General features: G+C 37.6%; 1 protein-coding gene across 3 annotated transcripts; it reads right to left on the bottom strand.

The window, feature by feature from the left end:
- Window positions 1-268: 268 nt before the first annotated feature.
- phf3 (PHD finger protein 3) lies at window positions 269-21,394 on the bottom strand. Of its 3 annotated transcripts, none has more exons than XM_041250107.1 (16): window positions 21,240-21,394; window positions 18,656-18,915; window positions 12,439-12,600; window positions 10,409-11,951; window positions 9,482-9,842; window positions 8,458-8,581; window positions 8,204-8,342; window positions 7,712-7,868; window positions 7,389-7,505; window positions 6,617-6,745; window positions 6,369-6,495; window positions 5,799-6,003; window positions 5,379-5,526; window positions 4,167-4,256; window positions 3,588-3,783; window positions 269-3,222 (listed from the first exon to the last, which is right to left on the bottom strand). In XM_041250107.1, the coding sequence occupies exons 2-16, from the start codon at window positions 18,888-18,890 to the stop codon at window positions 1,145-1,147; spliced, it is 5,811 nt and encodes a 1,936-aa protein (XP_041106041.1). In that variant the 5' UTR covers window positions 18,891-18,915; window positions 21,240-21,394; the 3' UTR covers window positions 269-1,144. The 3 variants fall into 3 exon arrangements, with proteins under 3 accessions (XP_041106041.1, XP_041106040.1, XP_041106042.1); XM_041250106.1 differs by having other exon boundaries at window positions 6,369-6,498; XM_041250108.1 differs by lacking the exon at window positions 12,439-12,600 and having other exon boundaries at window positions 6,369-6,498.
- Window positions 21,395-22,038: the final 644 nt, after the last annotated feature.

Raw genomic sequence — 22,038 nt, forward strand, 5'->3', positions numbered from 1 at the left:
ATGGAGCTATATATCATGACCTTGCTTAATCTGTATTACTAAATTTCAAAACAGCCAAAGTAATGTATGCACTGTGCAGTTAAAATACTTTTGTACTGTATAAAAGAATAACTATCATTCTTTCTATATTAAAATATGATTTGCACTGTGTTCAAGTTGTATATTTTTCTTGGTGGTTTTGGTGCTACTTTTGACCTCTGTGACTCACACTCTCAATGTTAATGCCTTCAAGTAAAAACACAGCTTCCAAAGCTTTCAGCTTTCAAAGTGCAAATTGATTAAAATTTACTTGGGAATTGTTTGTACATACAAAAACACTGAAGTTTTCTCCACCAGGTTTATGCATACTGTCATTCAAAGGACAAATCTTAGCTTCCTATGTTCCAGGGGCCTTTGAATACTGTTGTTTGGGAAGAATATACATTTAAAACAAAATAAAGTTAAGTGAACACATTTTAACTATTCAGATTTTTTTTTTTCCCCCAGAAATAAAAATAAAAATGAGTTAACTAACACTAAATTCTCACTGTTTAAGGGGAAATAATTAAAATGACAAAATTGATTAAAATCTGAAATGTTTAAGCCACACAGGTTGTTTTGGCTTCACTGAAAATAACATATTTGCATCAATGCAAATCTCAGACAACTGACTTTTGGAACTACTCCAAGAAAAGCAAGATTGCAATGCAAATATCTTTATTCACAATCTATTACCGTTTTATTTTCAAAACTTAAAATGTGTGTTTGTTTTTTTTTTTAGTAAAGTATTTTTGAAGATTAGTATAATTTGCAAATATCTCAACATTGGTTACAATCCTAATTACAATAGTGCAATTCATGACTGAAAAATACATACTAGAAATACAGACAGAAATAAAAATGTATTCTTTCAAATAAGACCTTTAAAAATTGAACATTTATTAAAATGTACCTTGCTATCCTTACAATGTAATCAACTTGTCAATAAAAACACAAAAAAATATTTGTTTTACAGCTCCAATATTTCTACTTCTAAAGTTGTATTTATGAGAAAGCAGAAAGAAAAGTATAAAATGCTGTTTTCTACCAGCTAACACAATAAAAAGCACTGTTGACACTGAGAAAGAGTTGGCACAATGCAAAAAAATATGCTTTTATATATCCATCATAAATGTTTTTCATCTTTTGATTTTGTATCTTTGCTTCCTTTTTCATAATCAGAGTCTTTATGTTTATCTTTCTCTCTTTCCCTGGTCTTCTCCCTTTCTTTGTCAGAACGACTACTGTATTCCTCACTCCGCTGCCTATCTCTCGGTCGTTCAGCACCATGTCTGTCCCTTTCTTTACCTCTATGCCTCTCTTCCTGGCTTCTTCTCCTCTCTCTGTCCTTCTCATCCCTGCTTCGACTTCTTTCTCTGGGTCCATCTTTTTCTGAATGACGTTCCCCATATTTTCCCCTATCTCGCTCATAATCCCTTTCACGATGTCTTCCTTTTCTTTCATGATGGGATTCACTGTAATACCTTTGCCTGCTTTGGTGTTCGCTCCGGTCCCTCTTTTCAGAATGCTGAGCTTGTCTGTCCCAGGGGTCACTGTAGCGTCTTTCTGGTCCTTTAACTTCCGTAATCGTGTGAGGTTTTGAAGAGACTCCATATCTTGAATCATAAGACAACTGTGGACCAGAAGGTGCAAGTCCTGTGTGGTGCGATGGAAAGCTTGGTGGAAAAGAGACTGGGGGAGGCCAAGGCATGCCATGATTCTGAACTTCAGATTCTGATGGATGAAACACTGGAGGAGGACCTCTTGGAAAACTAAACAGAGGTGGTATTTGTGGATGCTGGGGTTGAAAATTAGACACACTGTTATTTTGTGTAGGAAAATCTGAATTTGGCATTCTCTGAAAGTGAAACCCAGGACCACTAATGTGATCTGGTGGGATGTGATGTGCTGGAAATCCTGCTTGTGGGTAATGACCAGGAACAGGACCCGGAACCTGGCCTTGTGAAGACAAATGAAAGTCAGGTCCCCTTCTGAATGATGGAACAGTGTTAATGTGTTGTATTTCTTCATTTAAAGGTAGATACTTTGTGCCTTGCTGATATGAAAAACTTTGCTGTTCTGTCCCAGTTTGAACTGAGGAACACTGAATGTTTGTATTTAAAACAGTAGGCAAGATATATCCTTGACTCTGATCTCTAGGAATTGAATGAGCTTTTGTCTCCGAAAGTGTATTTTCTATTTTAAAAGTGTCTTCTTTTGTATTGACATTTTTATTTCCATCCACATCATGAAAGCTGTCTGTGGAGGTTCTTCCAACAGCTTGACGGGGGTCCCTTTTGGGAATCTGAAACAATGAATTTGAAGTAACAGGAGATGTGTTGTCTTCACCAAAGGTACACGATACAGTTACAGGACATTCACCTCCATTACTAGCTTGTTCCAGATAAGAGCTGACTTTGCTTTCATTCATCTGCTGTTCTGTATTAAGTTGTGGAATACCTTTACTGTTTTCTTCCTTTGTTTTAACGGGGGACATATTTGCCAGGAAGGCCTCGGTGGAAACGTCTGGTGGTTTATCTTTCAGGGAAACAGAACTTGTTGCCCTTGAGTTTTCTAGCTCTACATAATCTTTTAGTTTAAATCTGTCAGTAGGACTGGCAGAGTCTTGCAGATTGTGCTCAGATTTAACAACTTTAATTTCTCTCCTTTTTATTATAAAACGATCTGGCCTGGGAGTATTCAAAGCTGGGCTTTTATTGGAAGCAGGGCATAAGACAGTTCCAGCATTTAAGGTGTTCTGTTTTTCAGGTACTTTGTCTGTTGTACCCAATAAGCTTTGAAGAATATCATCCACGTCTATTGGCTTGCTGGCCAGGTCAAGAGAGGATGTTTGGTTCTCCCCACCAACCAACACTCCAGGAAGAAACCTTAAAGGTTTTGTTGGCTCCTGCGAGACATTTTCCACAACTGTAGTAGGTTGTTTACATTCTTCCTCCTCATCTTCATCTTCACTAGACTGCTGAGGTTTGTTTTGATGCATTGGCAGTGCTGGTGGAAGGGAGTTAAATAATGTTTTTTCCTCATCAGCTGCTGCTTCTGCTTCAGTTTTGCTTTTTTTCTCAGGCAAAGATGTGTCAGATGCCGCTTCAGGGATATCTACTGGCAGGACTACAACAAAGTCTCTCTTAACCCTCTGCCGAATGATTAATCCCAGGAGGAGGTTTGGGCGCCTGGCTTCCAAACCTGTGAAGGGCAAATTCCATCAACACACACACAAAATGTTTGTTCAATTGTTAACTAGGTCAATAAAAATAAAATAGCAAACAAGTATGTCAGTAACATGTTTGTTTTATACATATACATGTTGGTATACATACAGACAGGCACCTCCACAGATTGATACTCGAGCATATTTTGCTAAAGTGCACCCTTACAACTTTTGATTACAATGGGATTAGTGGATGTCTAGATTTAAAAGTGGAAGCACGACCTTTAAAAATATATCTATGTACATGGCTCCAAATATCTTCGTTGCCAGGAATATGGACCTCCCTGCCCCCCCCCCTTATAATTCTGAACATAAAAAAAAAAATCCTATTTGAACTCACCTGGGCCATCAAAGGACACAAGATGGTGAGGAAGTTTTTCTGAGGATGCCAGGGGTATGAGATACATGTCCTTCACCTGCTTCATGTTGTTGGCCACAACACCGTAACGCTTTCGGCTACTGAAGTATGCATATAGTAAAGTGTAAGAGATCTGATCCTCTTCTGTCACAGGGCAAAAGCGAATTAAGCACACCTCCTAGAAGAAATATCATTCATTAGAATATTTCACTAAATATAGCCATGAAGTTGCTATGCATCTCTTTGAATGTAAAAATCTTAACTGCTGGTATATTTATTGTTCTTTTTATTAGAAGTTAATATTTTCATAATAATTGGTGTGAGGAAACTGAGGACATTAAGTCTGAAATAAAATGATTTGCCATTGTGTCATTAAACACTTAAAAAGGCTGGTGATCAATTTTTGTTTTCCTCACTCTTATAATGTAGCCAGTCGGGAAAGGTTTTCAAATACAGTAATCTTTATCAAAACTTCACATAAATATCACCTCACAAGACCATTTCACTCAGTCTCTTATTATTTATGCTACATCTTATATCAAACATATGCCTGGTACTTACTTTTGTTCCCGAGGCACGTATCTTTTCCACATAATCCCACACCATCTGAGGGGATATCCTACCTCCAACCTGAATGCTATCTGGTAGATCCTGTGAGAAAAATGTGTGTAGTCATTTGAATATTAAGTTACCATTAACAAAGGCTGAAATTTATAAACACACAGTCATAGACTCCCTAGCTGCCACAGATTTTTCTGTTCATTTTACTACTGCACCAGTGTTTTCTCTATAAGTAATAGCATACAAGACACAACCCATGCCTCAAACGCAGCCCAGTGTCTTCAACCACCTTGGAACTGGGTTGTAGCAGTACCGCCCACGACTTCAAGGCTCACCATTACCGTGAAACTGATTTTCCAGAAATGAGATCTGAACCATTGGTTATATTTTTTTTAACCATATGGCATTTGAGTGTTGGCAACCAGTCAGGATGCAGGGCATTTCCACGCCATTTTATAGGGCTTCTGATTTTCGATTTTATCTGAAAAAGCACTGTAAAAACACCCCTTTTCCCAAAAATAAATAAATAAATAAATAAATAAAAACTTTCCCAGTGCAGTTGGGCAATGTCCCTCCTTCTTGACTTGTATCTTGATTTGTTCTGAATACTTTAAACCCACCGCAACTACTGAGTAGCAGCAAATTCCTACATTTCTACTGGAGACTCCACTTGCAAGATTTAAAACAAGATTACAATTAGAAATTAAGGCTTGTTCACTGGATTTAAAGCTATATTACAGTTAGATATGGAAGACTTAAAACAGAATTGCAAATTGTGGTGAAATGTAAACAAATGCCTAATGACAGAAACCCCAGAAGAATGTGCCAGTGACCACAGGGATTTCGTTGAGGAAGACAGCAAAGGAAAGAAGGTACAACTTAAGCATGCAAGCACTGTCGAGTTACATATCCTCACAAAAAAAAAAAACACCCAAGCATTTTGGAAACTAACCGAAAACAGTAATACAGCATATAAAAAGCAAAAGCCCCGAAAACAAAACAGGATTTCAGGGTATCTACACAAAACTCAAATAGCTCAAAAATAAGCACTGAAAATGAAATTAATAAAAACAGAAGCTCTAATTATATTAAATATTTGATGTGTGTTTGTAAAACATTTTAAATAAAGATATGAAAATGCAAAATGAATCAGCAGGAACACAAAAGTTTCATTAGTCAAAAAATAAACAACAACAAAAAAAAAAAAAATACCTCAGTAAGATGGTCTAATATGCCAGACACTGGATAGGCTTTAATTACAAACTTTGCCACAGAAGGCATGTTGATGAATCCTTTCCAAAGAGACTCTAAAAGATCAACGGATGCTGATTCGTCTATTACATTGCCATAGGCATTAAACCTGGAAAACACATAAAAAAAATAATTGTATTCTGTTTTGAGATCTGCAAAAATATTTGTTTAATCCTTAGGCAAAGAAAATGCTGAAGCATAAAATGGGCACCAAATAGATAAAATGTGGTAATAACTGGGTTGATCTTAAACTTGAACGTTGCAATGAATACCCTATAAACTGAACAGGTGTACATCATTAAGTGTGTATCATAACATTACAAATATTTAGTAAATGATGAAGTAAATTAATACAGAACTACAACCACTACAATTTCTTACCTCTCTTCAGCACAGAATGAGGCACTAGGGGAGACAGCATTTTTTTCATCTTTCTCATCTTGGGCACTGAAAGGCAGAACTTCTGAGTAGGTAGAAACAGCATTAATCAATGTTTCCCCTTCAATATTCGATTGCCTTCGTATCACAGTAGTTGCAACCTTCACTATCTTTGAAGGAACGTCATCTACTGGTGGAGCCATCCTCCCTATAAAATAGAATGATTGTCTTAATCTTATTTATTTTCTCCAGAAACTTCACTCCCCCTAGATCAGTTATATAGGTAGAATATATATATATATATATATATAATATAATATTATATCTATATATAGATAGTATATATATTATTATATATATATTATATGTGTACACATGGTGATAATTTCAGAAGGAAAAAAAAAGGTGTTTTAATATTTTTTGTAAGGAAGACTGCATATTTATGTATCCATGTTTTATTTTGTACCTTTATATATTAAATATAAAATGCACATTCTAGGGGTGGATTTCAAATAGACTACTAGATATATACAGCACAGTGTATGTTATTATGTAAACAATTTGTCCTTTTACCTGTGCAGATTTTACAATTAAGGTCGAACAGGTGTTTCTTGTGCTGGCTTGTCGTATCTTTTGTGCTTTCAGAATCTACCTCTTCTGTAACTTCCTCTGGTTCTTCTACTGGTTTAGGCACTGGTTCCTGCTAAATACAAAAGTTCAATTATTTTAAATTGTGGTATATATTGTGGTGTGTCTTTGCATTGCAAGTAGTTTTCTGTTATGCAAATCACACAAAAAAAGAAATTCAATGTGCCTCTTACCTCTACTTCCATAACCTCAGGCTCTTTCACTTGCTCTTCATTCTCAATTTCTATTTCTCCTTTGTGAGTAATTTTTGTGATTGGCCGCCTTTCAACCTCTCGCTGTTCCTTTTCAATCATTTCAATTGTCTGAGAAAAAGTATTGTTAAGGCAATGTGTACTAACAGCAATGTTCAACCACTCGATTCAAAAGAAAATACCTATTTCTAGCACTGTGAACATTCTCTGCATTCTTGATTACAGATTCTACTATTGATTGTACACATTTTCATTTTTGGCATTTGTTAGAATATAAAATGGAATCTTCCCTATGGATACGTCACTCCATATTAAAAGGTCTGTAAGCAAAGCATTTGCTGCACGTGACCTTGCTTCTGCACAAATGTTACTGCTATAGCAGCATGGTTGTACGTGTACTGTATGGATTTTATGGTTTACAGCAGACCGAATACTTTGAAACAAACAACTTGCAGTAAAAGAAATACAAAAAATGAAAACTTGGCATTACAATAATCAGTGAACAGTGTAAAAAAGTCAGCGTCTGAGTAATTGCACCTAGACTGATGATTACAAAACAGAGCATAAGGTTAGAAAAGACACCCCAAAACCAAGTTGTTTGGAGTGCAGAAGGTGTTTCTAAAATGATAAAAACAACAAACAATCAAAATGACCATGTTTAAAAAAGAAGAAATGTACTACCACCTGCTGAAAACAATCCCGCATTATGAATAGTTAGTTACAGATGGCAACATTTATGACACTTTGTTCTTACATGTCGATTCTCTCTCTGTCTCCAAGCAGCCAGTTCCTTTGATGCAAGTTCCTCAGGACTCATACGAATCAAATGATCTGGACTAATCTCACCTTTGAGAACACGCTTGAATAAGACCTAAAAAATGAGAAATTACACGTTAACACGGTGTGTGAAAATGCACTGAATGAACATATACAACATGAATGTTTCTTGTATTAGATGATTTTGGATGACCTGAATAAAGCAAACGTATTTCATGCATTTTCTGATGTCTTTCAAGTAGAAATTATTTTAAATCCAAGAACAAAAATATTTTGCCTATAGGTCTGCATTGTACTTACATTATTTTTAGCATCCTTAAGGTTGAACATTAAGCTTCTGTATTTGCTCTTGTATTTGGTGTCAGTGTCCCGAAAGAAAGAAAAGAGTTCCCTCTCAGTTTTCAAGGCAACTTTCGCAGCTCTGTCTGTAGAAACCTTCAAATTAGATTCAGAGAGTCTGGAAGAAGAGGTTATGCTCTCTTAGTAAGTGAATGAAACAAATTTAGCTTGCTACAACAATTAAATCAATGAAAAATTAATATACTGCAAGACAATGTGTCAAACACAAGTCTAACTCAAAATGGTATATTTTGATATGGTTTTATAACTGTAAGTGTACAGTGTTCGATGATAGTGTTTTAAAGAAATAATGGCCACCAACAACTTTAAAAAATAAGGCGTTTGGATATTGTAACAAATGTGGTATTTCCAAAAGGCATTTAACAAAAACAAAAAGTCTAAAATTATGTCAGACAGCACCACCAAAAGTAATTGCTTGGCCCTAAACTTTACCTTTTAATGAGAATGTCCTTCAGAGATTCACGGACATTCTGCCTTATTTGCTCAACTGAGGGTTTTTTTGAGGAAGAGAGCAAGGAGAAAGGAGACTTTTCTACTTGCTTTTTCTTGATATCTTGCCTTTCACTGATTCCTAAACAGGAAAGAAATACTGTTAAAGTGAGTACAGTAAAATACACATAAATAAAGAATATAAATGGTTTCACCGCACCTAACTTTTCTTGCAATCACCTGGTTTCCTTACTCACCTGGTTTTGGTTCACTGTCCCCATGCCCCATCCAGTCCCCTGATGGACGTCTTATTCTCCCCACTGTTTGCATCTTTCTGTTCTCCATTTCCCTGGATTCAGAGGAAATTCCCTCTGTCGATTCCTTTAAAAATAGAGATTGAATCTAAATATACGACAGCTGGGAGTTATTTTGTAATGGTGCAGGTAAGCCAGACACTACTGGACTAATACAGTTTTGGAGACTAACCATTGCCTGTGAGCACACGCTATTGCTGTTGTTAACAAGCACCTAATTAACCAATTTGTGCTTCACTTCACAGATATGATCTACTCAGTTGAAGTCAATTAAGTAGGGGCCAGTTAAAACAGATGATGTGAATCTTTAAAATAAAAATGTATTTCAATTTCCCAGTGACCTTTGGAAACCCAAGAATGGCATGCTCATACAGATGTACTGTGATGCTCAGAATCAGATTTAAGTTGCACAGAATGTCCGAAGCACCCACACGTGAATTTGTTATTTTTAGGCACTACAAACCCTTGATAATTCTTTTGAGAACAGAGCTTAGCTTAAGATCCAGTACCAGAAAAAAGCTAAAGTGGAGAGAACAAATTATTATTATGAGACATCATCAGCTGTTTTCATCTTTTACGATGCAGCAGTATCATATTCCAAAACTATCTTGGGGGATCAGAGGAAGCATGCTGTACATGATGCTAGGATAAAAACATTCCAATTTTGCTTTGGTTATTACCATTTTACATTATTGTCAAACAACTGGCAGATATAAAAAAGACAAACGTTTCAAAATATTTTTCATTAGATAACAGGGTAGCAAACAGCAGTTTGCCTTGACATTATGAGGGAATCTAAGCACTTAAAAATCAAGGGAATGAATCCTGCATTAAATAAAATTAAGAGTTGCTACTACTCTTGCAAGGAACTAGTACAACCTAAGCTGGAAGAAGAATAGCTCAGAATCAAGAAGTTAAAAACTTGGCTTTCACAAAACTAAAAGCAAGCTTGATGCACTGCACATACCTTTCTGAAAATTTTGACTTTATACTTCCTAATATCGTCTGACTGCTTTGTTTTTTCACTTCTCCCAATGTTAAGGTTACAGACACCTGTAGGGGAGGATGCTGGCTGCCCAAGTTTCTCATGCTTAACTGCAGGTCTGCTCTCCTGGTGCTCTGGCTTGGAGTGGCACTCTACGGAACTGGGTTGTTGTTTTGCACAAGGGTTTTGTGCACTGGATTTAACTCCTTTATCTTCTTCAGCACAGCACTTTAAACATACATATTCTTGGTCTTCCTGCTCCATTTGCTGTGCCTGAGCAAGGCCGAGCCCAACACAGTCACCATGGAACCAATCATCACAGCGCCCGCATCCAACCATGAACCTACGAGAGCAGGACAACAAACTTCAGTGCCTTTCCAGAGAACTGCACCATAATAATAAAAATGTAAAAACATTAACAATTTGCTTTAACTCAGAGATGAACATAATAAGTAAATAAAAAAAAGAAATCCATAGCCATGACCTACATCCACTATACATGTAATAATGTAAGTGTGAAACACGATTCTGATACTAGATCATTTTTGTGAACAAAAAAGGAGCAGCCCTGGAGGCAAAATGTAAGAGGAACAGCACCTCTAATTAAATAGTTTGTAAACACAAAGTTAAAAGGGTAAGTATATAAAAAAATAAATATAAAATTGTGGTCTACATCATTGAGGTTAATAAAAACAATGTGGTTCGTTTTTACTTGACTAGTAATGAAAAAATACAAATTAAAATAGAACACGTATTAAATGCGAGGACAATAACATGTGCAGCCTATAATATATTTGCGCTTGCTTTATCTACATTTAATGTAAAATAAAATCACTATTAATAAACAGGTAGGTTTATATGATACACATAAAGTACTGCATATAGGGCAAATATAAATGTAAACTTTACCTGTTGCTGTGAGTTTTTTTACAGAAAGCACAGTTCTTGCTGTGATCCCACACAACTTCATTATCGTTAGAATCTCCATCTTCAGAAGCATCTTTTTTCACTGCTGGCACATTGTCTGGGATGAACAAGGGAGGCTCATTTAGAGAGAGGCTCCTGCTGCTTCTCCTCTGCCTGTGCAATCCCTTCTCATTCTTTTTTAATGTATGTTTTTCTCCATCATCATCTTCTAGCTCATCCTTTTGAATAAAGCTGGATTTACTCAGTGCCACATTATGTTTTTGGCTTATATGAGGAAACTGTGTAGTCTGCTGTTGGCTCTTAAATCTATCTTGAACTACACCAACAGCTAACATTCTATTTGCTGGTCTACTTGACTCTGGAGACTTTAAACTCATGCTAGGCTGTAGCATCTGTGCTTGCTTCAGATGTGTTTTATCCCCAATTTTTGACTTCACATCCTGGCTACGTCCTTCAGTTTTCTGAAGTTTTGCTGCCCGCTCTTGCTGGTGCATTTTGGGGTCATCTGCTTTACGTTTTATAGCAGTCAAGGGCTGCTTTTGTTTGGGCCCCTGATAATTCGGAATGCCTATCCTAACCTTTCTCTGTTGCGGAAACTTATGTTCCGTCAGTAACTCTGCCTGCAACTTTGGTAAAAGCTTATGATGCTGCTTTAATGTGGATTGCACCTCTTCAGCCTTTAACAGCTTCTTTATTGGATATTTTTGGTCCAGTTTGTTCCGAGATTCTTGATTCTTTCGACCTTTAGATGGATGAAGCCTTTCTTCTGCGTTGGTGTCTGCATGCTGCTGCGTTTGATTAACATCCTGACTTTCATCATCAGGACCAGTTCTTTCAACACTGCTGTATCCCAATGTCTGAGCATCTACTTGGTCCTGGACATTTTCTGGTTCAACTACAGATTTATCACGAATGTTTTTTTTGGTCTGATCTTCTACCTTACGATTCCTCAGTAACATACTGGGGCCTTCCTGAACTTCATTAGGGTTTATACATGGCCCTAACTCTGAGGAACCCAGGATATGGATTTGCATCTCATCGCTTGCCTTTCCTTTTAGTTCACCTATGTTTCCCTCAGTATGTATTCCAGTATTTGGTGCATTTTCACCCATGCTAGTTTTGAACAATTCGTTGTCTTGTTCCCCGCTGATTTTCTTGTCTTTATCATGTGTTTGACAGATTGAGCTGTCCTCACTTGTCAGTGCCATGTTTGTGTCTGTCATAGGCGATCCACTGGACTGCTCTTCCACCTTTAACCCACTGTTAAAATCCTCAACAGCGTCTTCTTTCTTGGGAGCTACTGCTGCAGGGTTCATTGTAGAAACACCCGTAGGTACTATCTGCTGAACACTATGCAGACCCGACTCTTGTGAACAACTTTCTGATTCATCCTGTCCAGTTAAATTTTCCTGCTGTTTTTGCTCCCCCCTGCTCCCTGGGTCATCTTTTGCAGGGGATTTCTTTAAAGCATTTGAAGGACTGCAACGCCTTGCTAAGGTACTCTGTCGCAAACTTCTCACAGGTTCTGGGGGGGAAAAAAAGTTATTCATAGGCATTTTAAAAGTTTTTAACTGGTTATGATTTAGTTTAAATTCAACCAGTTGGCAATTTGTCAAGTTTAGACCTACTGAAATTGGTCATTTCAAACATATGGATTTGGAAAATACCAACTTCCTTTTATTGGTCTTTCTATATGAAAATTTGAGGTCCATTCTATTATTTTATTTATATATATATATATATATATATATTATATATATGATATAGTATATATATATATATCCAAGGTAACTTTCACAGTAAATTGAACCATGGCTTACACAAACGTTTGCCTTAGGCAAGCAACTTATCTGGCCAAATGCTCCAACGTCTGATCTCTTAACAGATTGTTTCCCTTCACCGTTTTAAGATAACCTACATCATTTAAAGATTTCTTGAAAAGGAACAGACAAACTACTTTCTAGTCCTATTAATCTGTGGTCTCTAAAATATCGGTACACCTTCTTGCTGACCTTGTGCCATTAAGCGTGGTGACTTTCTAGTTGACTGCAAAGCAGCATTTACAGATCTGCTTCTTTGGCTCTTGCCGGGAAGCATCAAGTCTTCTTCCTCAATGATATCATGGCCACTTTCCTTTAATTCCCCCTCATACATGATGTCTTCAAGTCCTACAACTACAGACAGATAAAGAGACGATAAGTGTATGTAATTACTCCGGTGATGGAACTATGGGACGTGGTAAGCCAAAGTGAAATTAAACCTTTAACTGTACAATCAACTACACGTAAATGTATATTGAAAACAGATATGGTAGATTGTGTTTACATTCCTAAACCAGTTTAAACCCTAACATATTGGGAATCTTGGTAACTAGCCAGCAAAACCATCATGAAAAAACTTACATTTGAGTTAAGTTTCTTTATTTTTATGTACAACAACATAAAGTGCATGAGCCTACCGGACAACACTATAATATAGGGATGTAATAAATATTTACTAACAATAAAGCATACCACTATAAAAAAAAAAAAATCTAAATTGGAATGTATTTAAGCTTAAAACAACCAAAATTCCTTAATTAAATATATTACAATTATACAACGACTTATAATTGCCTGCCCCCCTTACCTGATCATACAGTTTATTTATAAAACAACATGTCAAAACAGGGAATTCAAAGTCTGAGATAAACCTGAGCTATAAAATCTCTCTCTCTCAGCCCTGTGCGAACAAGCATGCCCTGCTGGGACCAAGCCGCGATGGGGGCTTTAATAGGGGCTGTGAGCCCTGCTACTTAGAGGGCACACCTGCTACTTAGAAGAACTCGGGTCACTTATGGAGCCCATCACAGAGGGCCGCCGGCTGGAGCAGATCCTGGAGACCACCTCTTGCCACCCCCAGAACCACATAGCAACAGTGAGTACCGACCTGGGAGCAGCCCCCAACCCCGTCAGCACATATCAAGCATGTCCGTACAGAGGACCAAACAAGGGGCCTGCACACTCCGCTTGCAACTGGAAGGGAGCCGTGGAGATGGAAGAGAGACAGCATACCCACCTACCAGCCACCACACCACACCAGCTCAGTTGCAAGCCAGCAATCCTGCCCGCTGACTAGTCCAACCACCCGCTAACCTGCAGTCAAGAATTCCAGCTACCGTGCTGCTCCACAGACCGGGTGCCGACCCCGGCCTGCCGCTTGTCCACAGACATTCATCTGCCAATTTCCCTGCTCGCCCACAAGCCAGCATGCCGCCCAGCACTGCAGCGTGCTCAGCCGTGGACCAGGCTGCCAACCACCGGGCTGGCCCTAAGGCCAACCCTCCATTCCAACTGGCAGCTCACAAGGCTGAGGAACTAAACGCAGGCCCAGGAAGGTGCCGGTGTGGAACGGGGGAAAGTTCAGCTCTGGGAGGAGGCCCTGCGAGACCTCTGCCAGCGCAATAGGGAAGGCCTCAGATCAGAACAGGAGGAGCTGTTCCATGAATAACAGGACTTCTTTGTGGCCAAAACAAAGGACTGTACCCTCACCAAACTGGTCCAAATACCACAGACGCCGCCTCTGGCCAAGCAAGCCGAAACTGAGGCACCCATCTGACTCCATAAGGTCATAACCCAAAAACACTACTCTCTCATATATATATATGTATCTCTCACACACACACACACACATACATACAGTGCCTTGCAAAAGTACTCAGACCCCTGACCAATTCTCTTATATTAATGAATTACAAATGGTACATTGAAATTTCGTTCTGTTCGAGATTTTATTTCAAAACACTGAAACTCAGGATCAATTATTGTAAGGTGACATTGGTTTTATGTTGGGAAATATTTTTAAGAAAAAGAAAAAAATAAAATATCTTGCTTGCATAAGTATTCAACCCCCACACATTAATATTTGGTAGAGCCACCTTTCGCTGCAATAAAAGCTTTGTCTTTTGGGGTAAGTATGTACCAGCTTTGCACACAGTGTCGGAGTGATTTTGACCCATTCTTCTTAGCAGATTTGCTCCAGGTTGTTCAGGTTGGTTGGACGACGCTTGTGGACCGCAATTTTCAAATAGTGCCACAGATTCTCAATGGGATTGAGATCAGGACTTTGACTGGGCCACTGTAGGACATTCACCTTTTTGTTCTTGAGCCGCTCCAATGTTGCTTTGACCTTGTGCTTGGGATTATTGTCCTGCTGAAAGGATTCTCTTGCAGTATTTTCCTGTATTTTGCTCCATCCATTCTTTCTTCAATTGTAACAAGATGCCCAGTCCCTGCTGATGAGAAGCATCCCCACAGCATGATGCTGCCACCACCATACTTCACTGTAGGGATGGTGTGTCTTGAGGCATGGGCAGTGTTAGGTTTGCGCCACACATAGAGCTTTGAGTTTTGGCCAAAAAGCTCTATCTTGGTCTCATCTGACCACAAAACCTTTTCCCACATAGCAGCTGGGTCACACTCATGCTTTCTGGCAAACTCCAGACGTGCTTTCAATGGTACTTTTGAGTAACGGCTTCTTTCTTGCTGCCCTCCCACACAGGCCAGTGTTATGCAGAGCTCTTGATATGGTTGGCTGGTGCACCATTACTCCACTCCCAGCCACTGAACTCTGTAGCGTCTTCATAATGATTGTTGGCCTCTCTGTGGCTTTTCTCACAAGTCTCCTTCTTGTTTGAGCGCTGAGTTTTGAGGGACAGCCTTTTCTTGGCAGTGCCTGGGTGGTGTGATGCAGCTTCCACTTCCTGATTATTGATCCAACTGTGCTCACTGGGATATCCAAACACTTGGATATTCATTTGTAACCTTTCCCTTGTCCTGGAAGAAAACTTGCTTCAATTCTGCTCCGACAATGTTCCCCAACTCTGAGGATTGGTTTTTCCAGCAGGACAATGCTCCATGCCACACAGCCAGGTCAATCAAGGTGTGGATGGAGGACCACCAGATCAAGACCCTGTCATGGCTAGCCCAATCTCCAGACCTGAACCCCATTGAATACCTCTGGAATGTGATCAAGAGGAAGATGGATGGTCACAAGCCATCAAACAAAGCCGAGCTGCTTGAATTTTTGCGTCAGGAGTGGCATAAAGTCACCCAACATCAATGTGAAAGACTGGTGGAGTGCTTGAAAATCAGGGTTATTCCACCAAATATTGATTTCTGAACTCTTCCTAAGTTAAAACATATTGTGTTGTTTAAAAACGAATATGAACTTATTTTATTTGTATTATTCGAGGTCTGACAACACTGCATCTTTGTTATTTTGACCAGTTGTCATTTTCTGCAAATAAATGTTCTAAATGACAATATTTTTATTTGGAATTTGGGAGAAATGTTGTCAGCAGTTTATAGAATAAAACAAAAATGTTCATTTTACCTAAACACATACCTATAAATAGTAAAACCAGAGAAACTGATAATTTTGCAGTGGTCTCTTAATTTTTTCCAGAGCTGATATATATATATATATATATATATATATATATATATATATATATATATATATATATATATATATATATATATATATATATAAAAAAATACTAGTTAAATGTAACCGGCCCACTCAGGCCTGTGGTGCTTTATAACTAACCATCAGCCCAACTGTGCTCTCTACCGGCCCCGGGCCATGGTTAATGTCGAACCCTGATTTACTCAGTTTACACACATTTGCACTACCGTGCTAGTACTGTTTTGAAATATTTAAAATGCTATATACCACTGTTTGATTTGTGGCCTGAATCAATGGAACTTGTCCTTCCTGTGTTAGATATACCACATGTAAAAGGAGTTGCTTCACTGGTGCCTTGTCACTTTTTAGTGCAAAAAAGAACACAGCATACCTTTTATGTTAAGCATAATAATTTCAAAAGAATATCAATATTAAATCTACCGATTACATGATTTTGTTTCAAAGCATGTTGTGTTTGGATTATATGGCAATACTGCATAAAAAGAAGATGAATTTAGTACGGCAGTTAAATTTGTCAGGATTTGTGGGATTTATTTAAATATTTTGCTTTGGACATAAAATATTAACAGTACTGAACAACCACAGTTCAGATAGAAATGGTTTCAGTTAAAATTCAGTAAGTAGCCTCAATTACATTGAGAACTGGCAAGTAGCCTATAGACACTGCGAAGGCATGTGCTCTTTAAGAATCACAAACCAGCCTACAATTAAGGCTGTGAGGATTGACATAAACCATTGCAAGATGAATTACTATACTTTTCATCTACCATGATCTTCAGGCACAACAGCAAGAGCACTGCACTTTCTTTAAAGCTTTTATAAACAAATAGTCTGGTTCCCTGCAACATCTTCTACATTCCACTCCCAGGCATATCCAAACTGACACAGCTGCAGGAGCTGGCTCAACTCATCACATGTAACAACTACTGTGACTGCTATGGTAGGAATATATATAGAAATTAATCAACCATCAAATGTGTGGCACAATCATACGCACAGTATTTTGTTGTACAGTTCTTTCCTTGTCACGTCAACCTGTATCACTTCAAAGACTAACTTGGTACCCGCCAATAATTTGCTGGTTTTCAGCCCAATCTGCTGAACTGGACAAAATTGGTCACAATTTGTAGAAAGCAAGTCTGTGCCTCACAAGAATGATATTCCAGTCCTGGAAACGACATGGCAGTATTTCGGTTATGTTTAAATAAATTCGGTCTCATAAATCACCATTTTAGTAGGGGTTCTTTTGAATACCATTCACTATAGGAAGTCTTGCATTGATCCATAAAATACATATTGCCAATTAAGGCTAGGGCGATGCCTAATTTTTACTATCGATATATCGTTCTCCAAAAAAGCTGATGCATCAATTGATCAACATTATGAAAGGGTAACGTTTCTCTTATTTGTGATGATTTGTACCAATTGGGGGTCAAAGCAAATTAAAAATAAAACGTTTAACTCCATATCCACTCAGAGTAACAACCAATCAAGATAAAAACAACACAGGACATTTTAATAAAACGCAAAACAATAACAGCACGTGTGTTTTTAAAATGCAGATGTAAGACAACATTTCCCTTCTTCATCCCTATCCAATAATTGTGTTTACATTATGAAGTAGTTTTATGCAATGCAACGTGTAAATTGTTCCACTGCTCCCTGCATCCTCTTTATACAAAAAGAAGAAAAAAACACAACAAAAAATCAGCGGTGATCCTATGTAGTGAGTGTACCATCAGAACAGGGTTTTAGCTGTCAGAACAGAGGGCAGACCAGTAAACACTCTAAAACATGACAAATTTCAATGGAAGCTCCTGAGGATTATTAAGACTTTGACTAGGAAAGAGCACAAGTCATTTGAAAACATTGGTTAAATTTGTTAATCTGAAATAGTTACACTGGAAAATAATATAAACAATGTTGATGCAGCATGTAAAAATGCAGATGTAATAGTTGAAAAGGCAGATTTTGAGAAGGTATGCTTTTTACAAATGCAAATTTTTAAAGGCTAGCGTGACCTCTCCATCTCATTAAATAGTCATGCAAATTAGTGATGTTACCAGAGTATCCCAAACATTACTTTTTTTACTTTCCTTTCTTGCCGTCTACTTTAGAAAATAATTGTCAAACATCGAAAGGCATAGTAGCTCATCGATAAAGTATCTGTAATTCTAGCACAATGCTCTTAACTTGCTCTGTTACTTACTCCTGCACAGATGCAATGCCATCAGTAAACATTCACAGGAGGGAGAAGGTGAGCTCAATCGCACGCAGATTCAGTGAGTCAGACCTAACGGGAGCAGAGAGGCTCTGCGCTTAATGCAAAAACTTAACTGCAGATTCCAAATTTAATAAAAATAAAAGCTTTCCTTTACACAAATATTACGCAGAAGCCTGACTATCCAAAAGATACGATGCATCGCCTCAGCCTTATAAGGCAATGGCAACAGGTATGGATATTTTACATGAAAGGTTAAAGGATGGTCCCAGTGTCAATTTGCACCATAATACTATTTCACCAGCACTTTAATTTATTTATTACAAAACTGTCCACAAATAGAACAGTCTCTTAACTATGACTCCTGACTACAACATCATTAAGATATATCAGACAAATACAAGCATTTGTGAGTCTTGCTGAAACTTTTTTCAACTGGTTGAGTTGACATAGAAATACCTTTATATTTTGTGCCGTTACCTTTTAAACCTGGAGTAAAAAAAAACCCAAAACATTCTGATAACTTCTTAATTAGATACCTGTTGAGCCAGTGGTCTGAAAGTTGGTATCGTCATTATCTAATAGGTGAAACTGGCTGCTAGCAGATCCAAGCATGGGATCCTTGTCACTCAACATGTTCTTAAGAGAGTCTTCTAAGTTGTGACCTGTTCCAAATTCATCACCGACTTCGCTTTCCAAGTTCGGCCCTAGTAATAAGGTGTCATCCAACTGGTCACTGGGAATTAAATGGTTAAAGGTGTCACCTATATCCATGAATGCTGTCACTTTTCTTTCAGTTCTGCAGAAATAAAGAAGATATGCATTAAGCACAGAAAAATGCTAATTAAACAACATGAAACAACAAATATGCTAAGGAAAAGTTGTTCCATATAATTAAATTAGAAAATTATTACAATACATAAGTAGAAAAATAATGGTTGTAGCTTAAAGAGCGCATTGAGAATGCTGTTGATACTTTTGGTGCCAGTACCACATTCTTTCAGGTATAGTCTTTATAAGCCTATACCCTGGACTGTGAAAGGTGACAATTACATGATCTCCAAGTGGCATTGTCATTCATTATTTCCTAACACTGGAGGAATAGAATAAATAGAATTCAATAGAGCTTGCTAATGGCCATGAACAGCAAACAAAATACTAGATCTACTGCAACAGGTAAAAAAATAAATAAGTGCAAATAGAAAATGTAGTAGTGCACCTTTTCCTTTACACAGAAGTTTTAAATCCCAAAGACTTCAACTGTCTCAGATGATGTACAGTACAAATATTTTATATTGGTTTTAGCTATTCTTAGCATTTTGAGTTGTGTTTAACTGGGATAACTTAGGGAGCATATTCTTTTTGCATATTCTTTGTTAAATCAACAAGGTAAACAGAGAGGATAAATACTAAGGAAACAAACCAGTTATATAGGTATATCGTGATGTAGTCAGGTTTACATACATTTTCATATTTAAAGTACAAGTGCAATGAAGAAGTAGGCTACATTACAATGATTTAACAAGATCATGCACAAAGCAAATAGTTAACATGTACATACCCCAAAACGTTACTGAAATCCACCACAGGCTATGACTTAAAAAAAAAAAAAAAAAAAAAAAACAACACCACACACAACTGCTCACAGTCCAATCAACACTACTGAGACATGACCATACCAGCCTTTTATTCAGGAGTATCCAAATTGCACAGCAGACGTCTGGCAAGCATTTAAATATTTTTTTAAAAAAACCTTGTTATATGGGGCGCCATGCCAAAGAGATCAACCCAAGACGAAGAAAATCAAACATTACATCGTTACAGCGGTTTTCATTTCCTGCATGTCAGTATTAGCATATGCTGCCTAAAATGTAAGTTATGATAAATCTGCGTGTACTACTAGCTTGGGCATTTTACTGTAAACATGTCCTGAATAGTAAACCTGACAACGTGAGAATAGTGCTTTTTTATTATTTGCCAGTTTAACGGTATAAAAACAATTAAACAAATATAGTGCAATTTTGGTCTAGTTAATTGCAAAACATTTCAGAACTCCCTAATAATGTTGGAACATATATTTCTAAAGCCACGTGTGTTGCAAGAGAAGGATTCATGCGGCGCGTTTTCATCAAGTTCCAGAGAGGCAGCAGTAAAGCAACACCAACCAAATTAACAAACTATCTAGTACAGAAGTTATGTATTTATTTCGGTGCGTGGGTTCGGTTGAAATGGGTAGTCGCCTAACTCGCACATTTGTTTATGGTTTAGCTAATTCCCATAATGACATGAGCTGCTGCGGTGAACATTTAAAAAAAAAAAAAAAAAAAAAAAAACACATGTACACGCAAACAAACTATTAACACAATACCGCAATCGACCAAATTTAATTCAATATCTAATTTATAAATCACACAATACAAACAGATTTACAAGCTAAGGAAGTACTTTTTCACTGGAAACATAATATTCTCAATTCGCTTACTAGGTTGACATTTATTTACAGACTAATTTATAAAACCCAGGTCACTATAATAATAATAAACAGTACCGTAATAGTAAGTAGAAATTGGAATGCACTGCAGGGAGTAATGCCACGGAGAGATACTAGATAGGCCCCATACTGAAGTACTTGATTCACAGCAAGGCATAAAATGTAATACACTTAAATGCTCAACACACTGGTCATGATCACTGTTGGGCTGAAAAACTCCAAGAACAACGTTGTAGAGGTTTTTAAAAATATATACAAATGACGGATGTGCAATTTTAGAGGAGTGAAGAAGTGCACAAACATGGAACTTGTGGTAGGCCTAATAAATTCTGAAACCATACACTTATTAACACCAAGCTGTGTAACGCGTTTCCAAAACATTACACATTACTGACACGAGTAAAGCTTTTAACAAAATACAAAACATGTGAAAAGTTAAGAAGCGAGGTGCCTGTGTTCCACCAGTCACTGTACAGACCAGTAACAAACATTGCTAATCTACCCAGCGAAATCTAATCCAAGGCCCTGAGACTAGCTGTTTATTACAACCTCTACGATGATCACGCCCCCTTCCCTTTACTATTGCTATAAAAACAAAAGTACCGGTTTTTACAAACAACATCCACACCTACCTCCTTCCTACAGTGCAGCAGCCTTTCTTTGCAAAGTTATTTTTAAATTAAATCTGTTTTCGTTCCCTTCGCTGGCAATGTAAAAAGTCTTCCTGCGTCTGTAGCCTTGACTGCAGGCATTCGAGTGGAGCAGCCCTGCAGTCATGTGATCAGTGTTTACTGTGCACTTCAGCAGGTTCGCGTTAGACTATGTAGTGTTTATAAATGTCTGCTGGAACGTCAGGCGTGGACAGTGTGCATTTTAAATTTCCAGGTGCCCTAGAAGACGCACTCTAAACCACTTTCTACGGCTGTAATATACAAAATAACCAGCTGTGAAAAATGGTTTCCGCTTGTTTTTTCAACACAAGAGTCACATTATAGGCTATGCAGTGTTTATAAAATAAATGCCTGCTGGAAATACATATACAGAAACATGTTTCTCTTTGACAAAATGTTTTGCCGTGGCATGCAAATATAAGTTGATTCCAAACACTGTAAGCAGTGTGAGGGCACATTTACAGATATGTGTAATCATGAAAAAGCACGTATTTATATAAGCATGTGTTTTATGGGAATACCAGCTCTGGGCGTTTATTAAGAAAGCGCAAATATTACAGTTGAAAATGTAAAGAATAATTAATAACTGTTTATAAATGCCTGCTGGAAATACATAAACAACTAAAAAGAAAATCGCAACACGTACGATTTAAAGGACACTATTTTATTAATTGTTACATTAAAAAAAGCACTCTGACGTTGAGGCCAGCTTTGCAGAGAGTAAAGCAACTTAAGAAAATACCTTAAATACAAACAATTC

This window comes from Polyodon spathula, chromosome 5 (assembly GCF_017654505.1).
Source record: "Polyodon spathula isolate WHYD16114869_AA chromosome 5, ASM1765450v1, whole genome shotgun sequence".
Taxonomy (NCBI): Eukaryota; Metazoa; Chordata; class Actinopteri; order Acipenseriformes; family Polyodontidae; genus Polyodon; species Polyodon spathula.

What these genes read in the sequence shown, in the direction of transcription:
- phf3 (XM_041250106.1), bottom strand. Translation starts at nt 18,890, where the DNA reads ATGGATATAGGTGACACCTTTAACCATTTAATTCCCAGTGACCAGTTG. An exon ending in ACCACGCTTAATGGCACAAG is followed by an intron (nt 11,952 to 12,438) that starts GTCAGCAAGAAG and finishes TTTCCCCCCCAG; the next exon opens with AACCTGTGAGAAGTTTGCGA. An exon ending in GACAGAGAGAGAATCGACAT is followed by an intron (nt 6,746 to 7,388) that starts GTAAGAACAAAG and finishes ACTTTTTCTCAG; the next exon opens with ACAATTGAAATGATTGAAAA.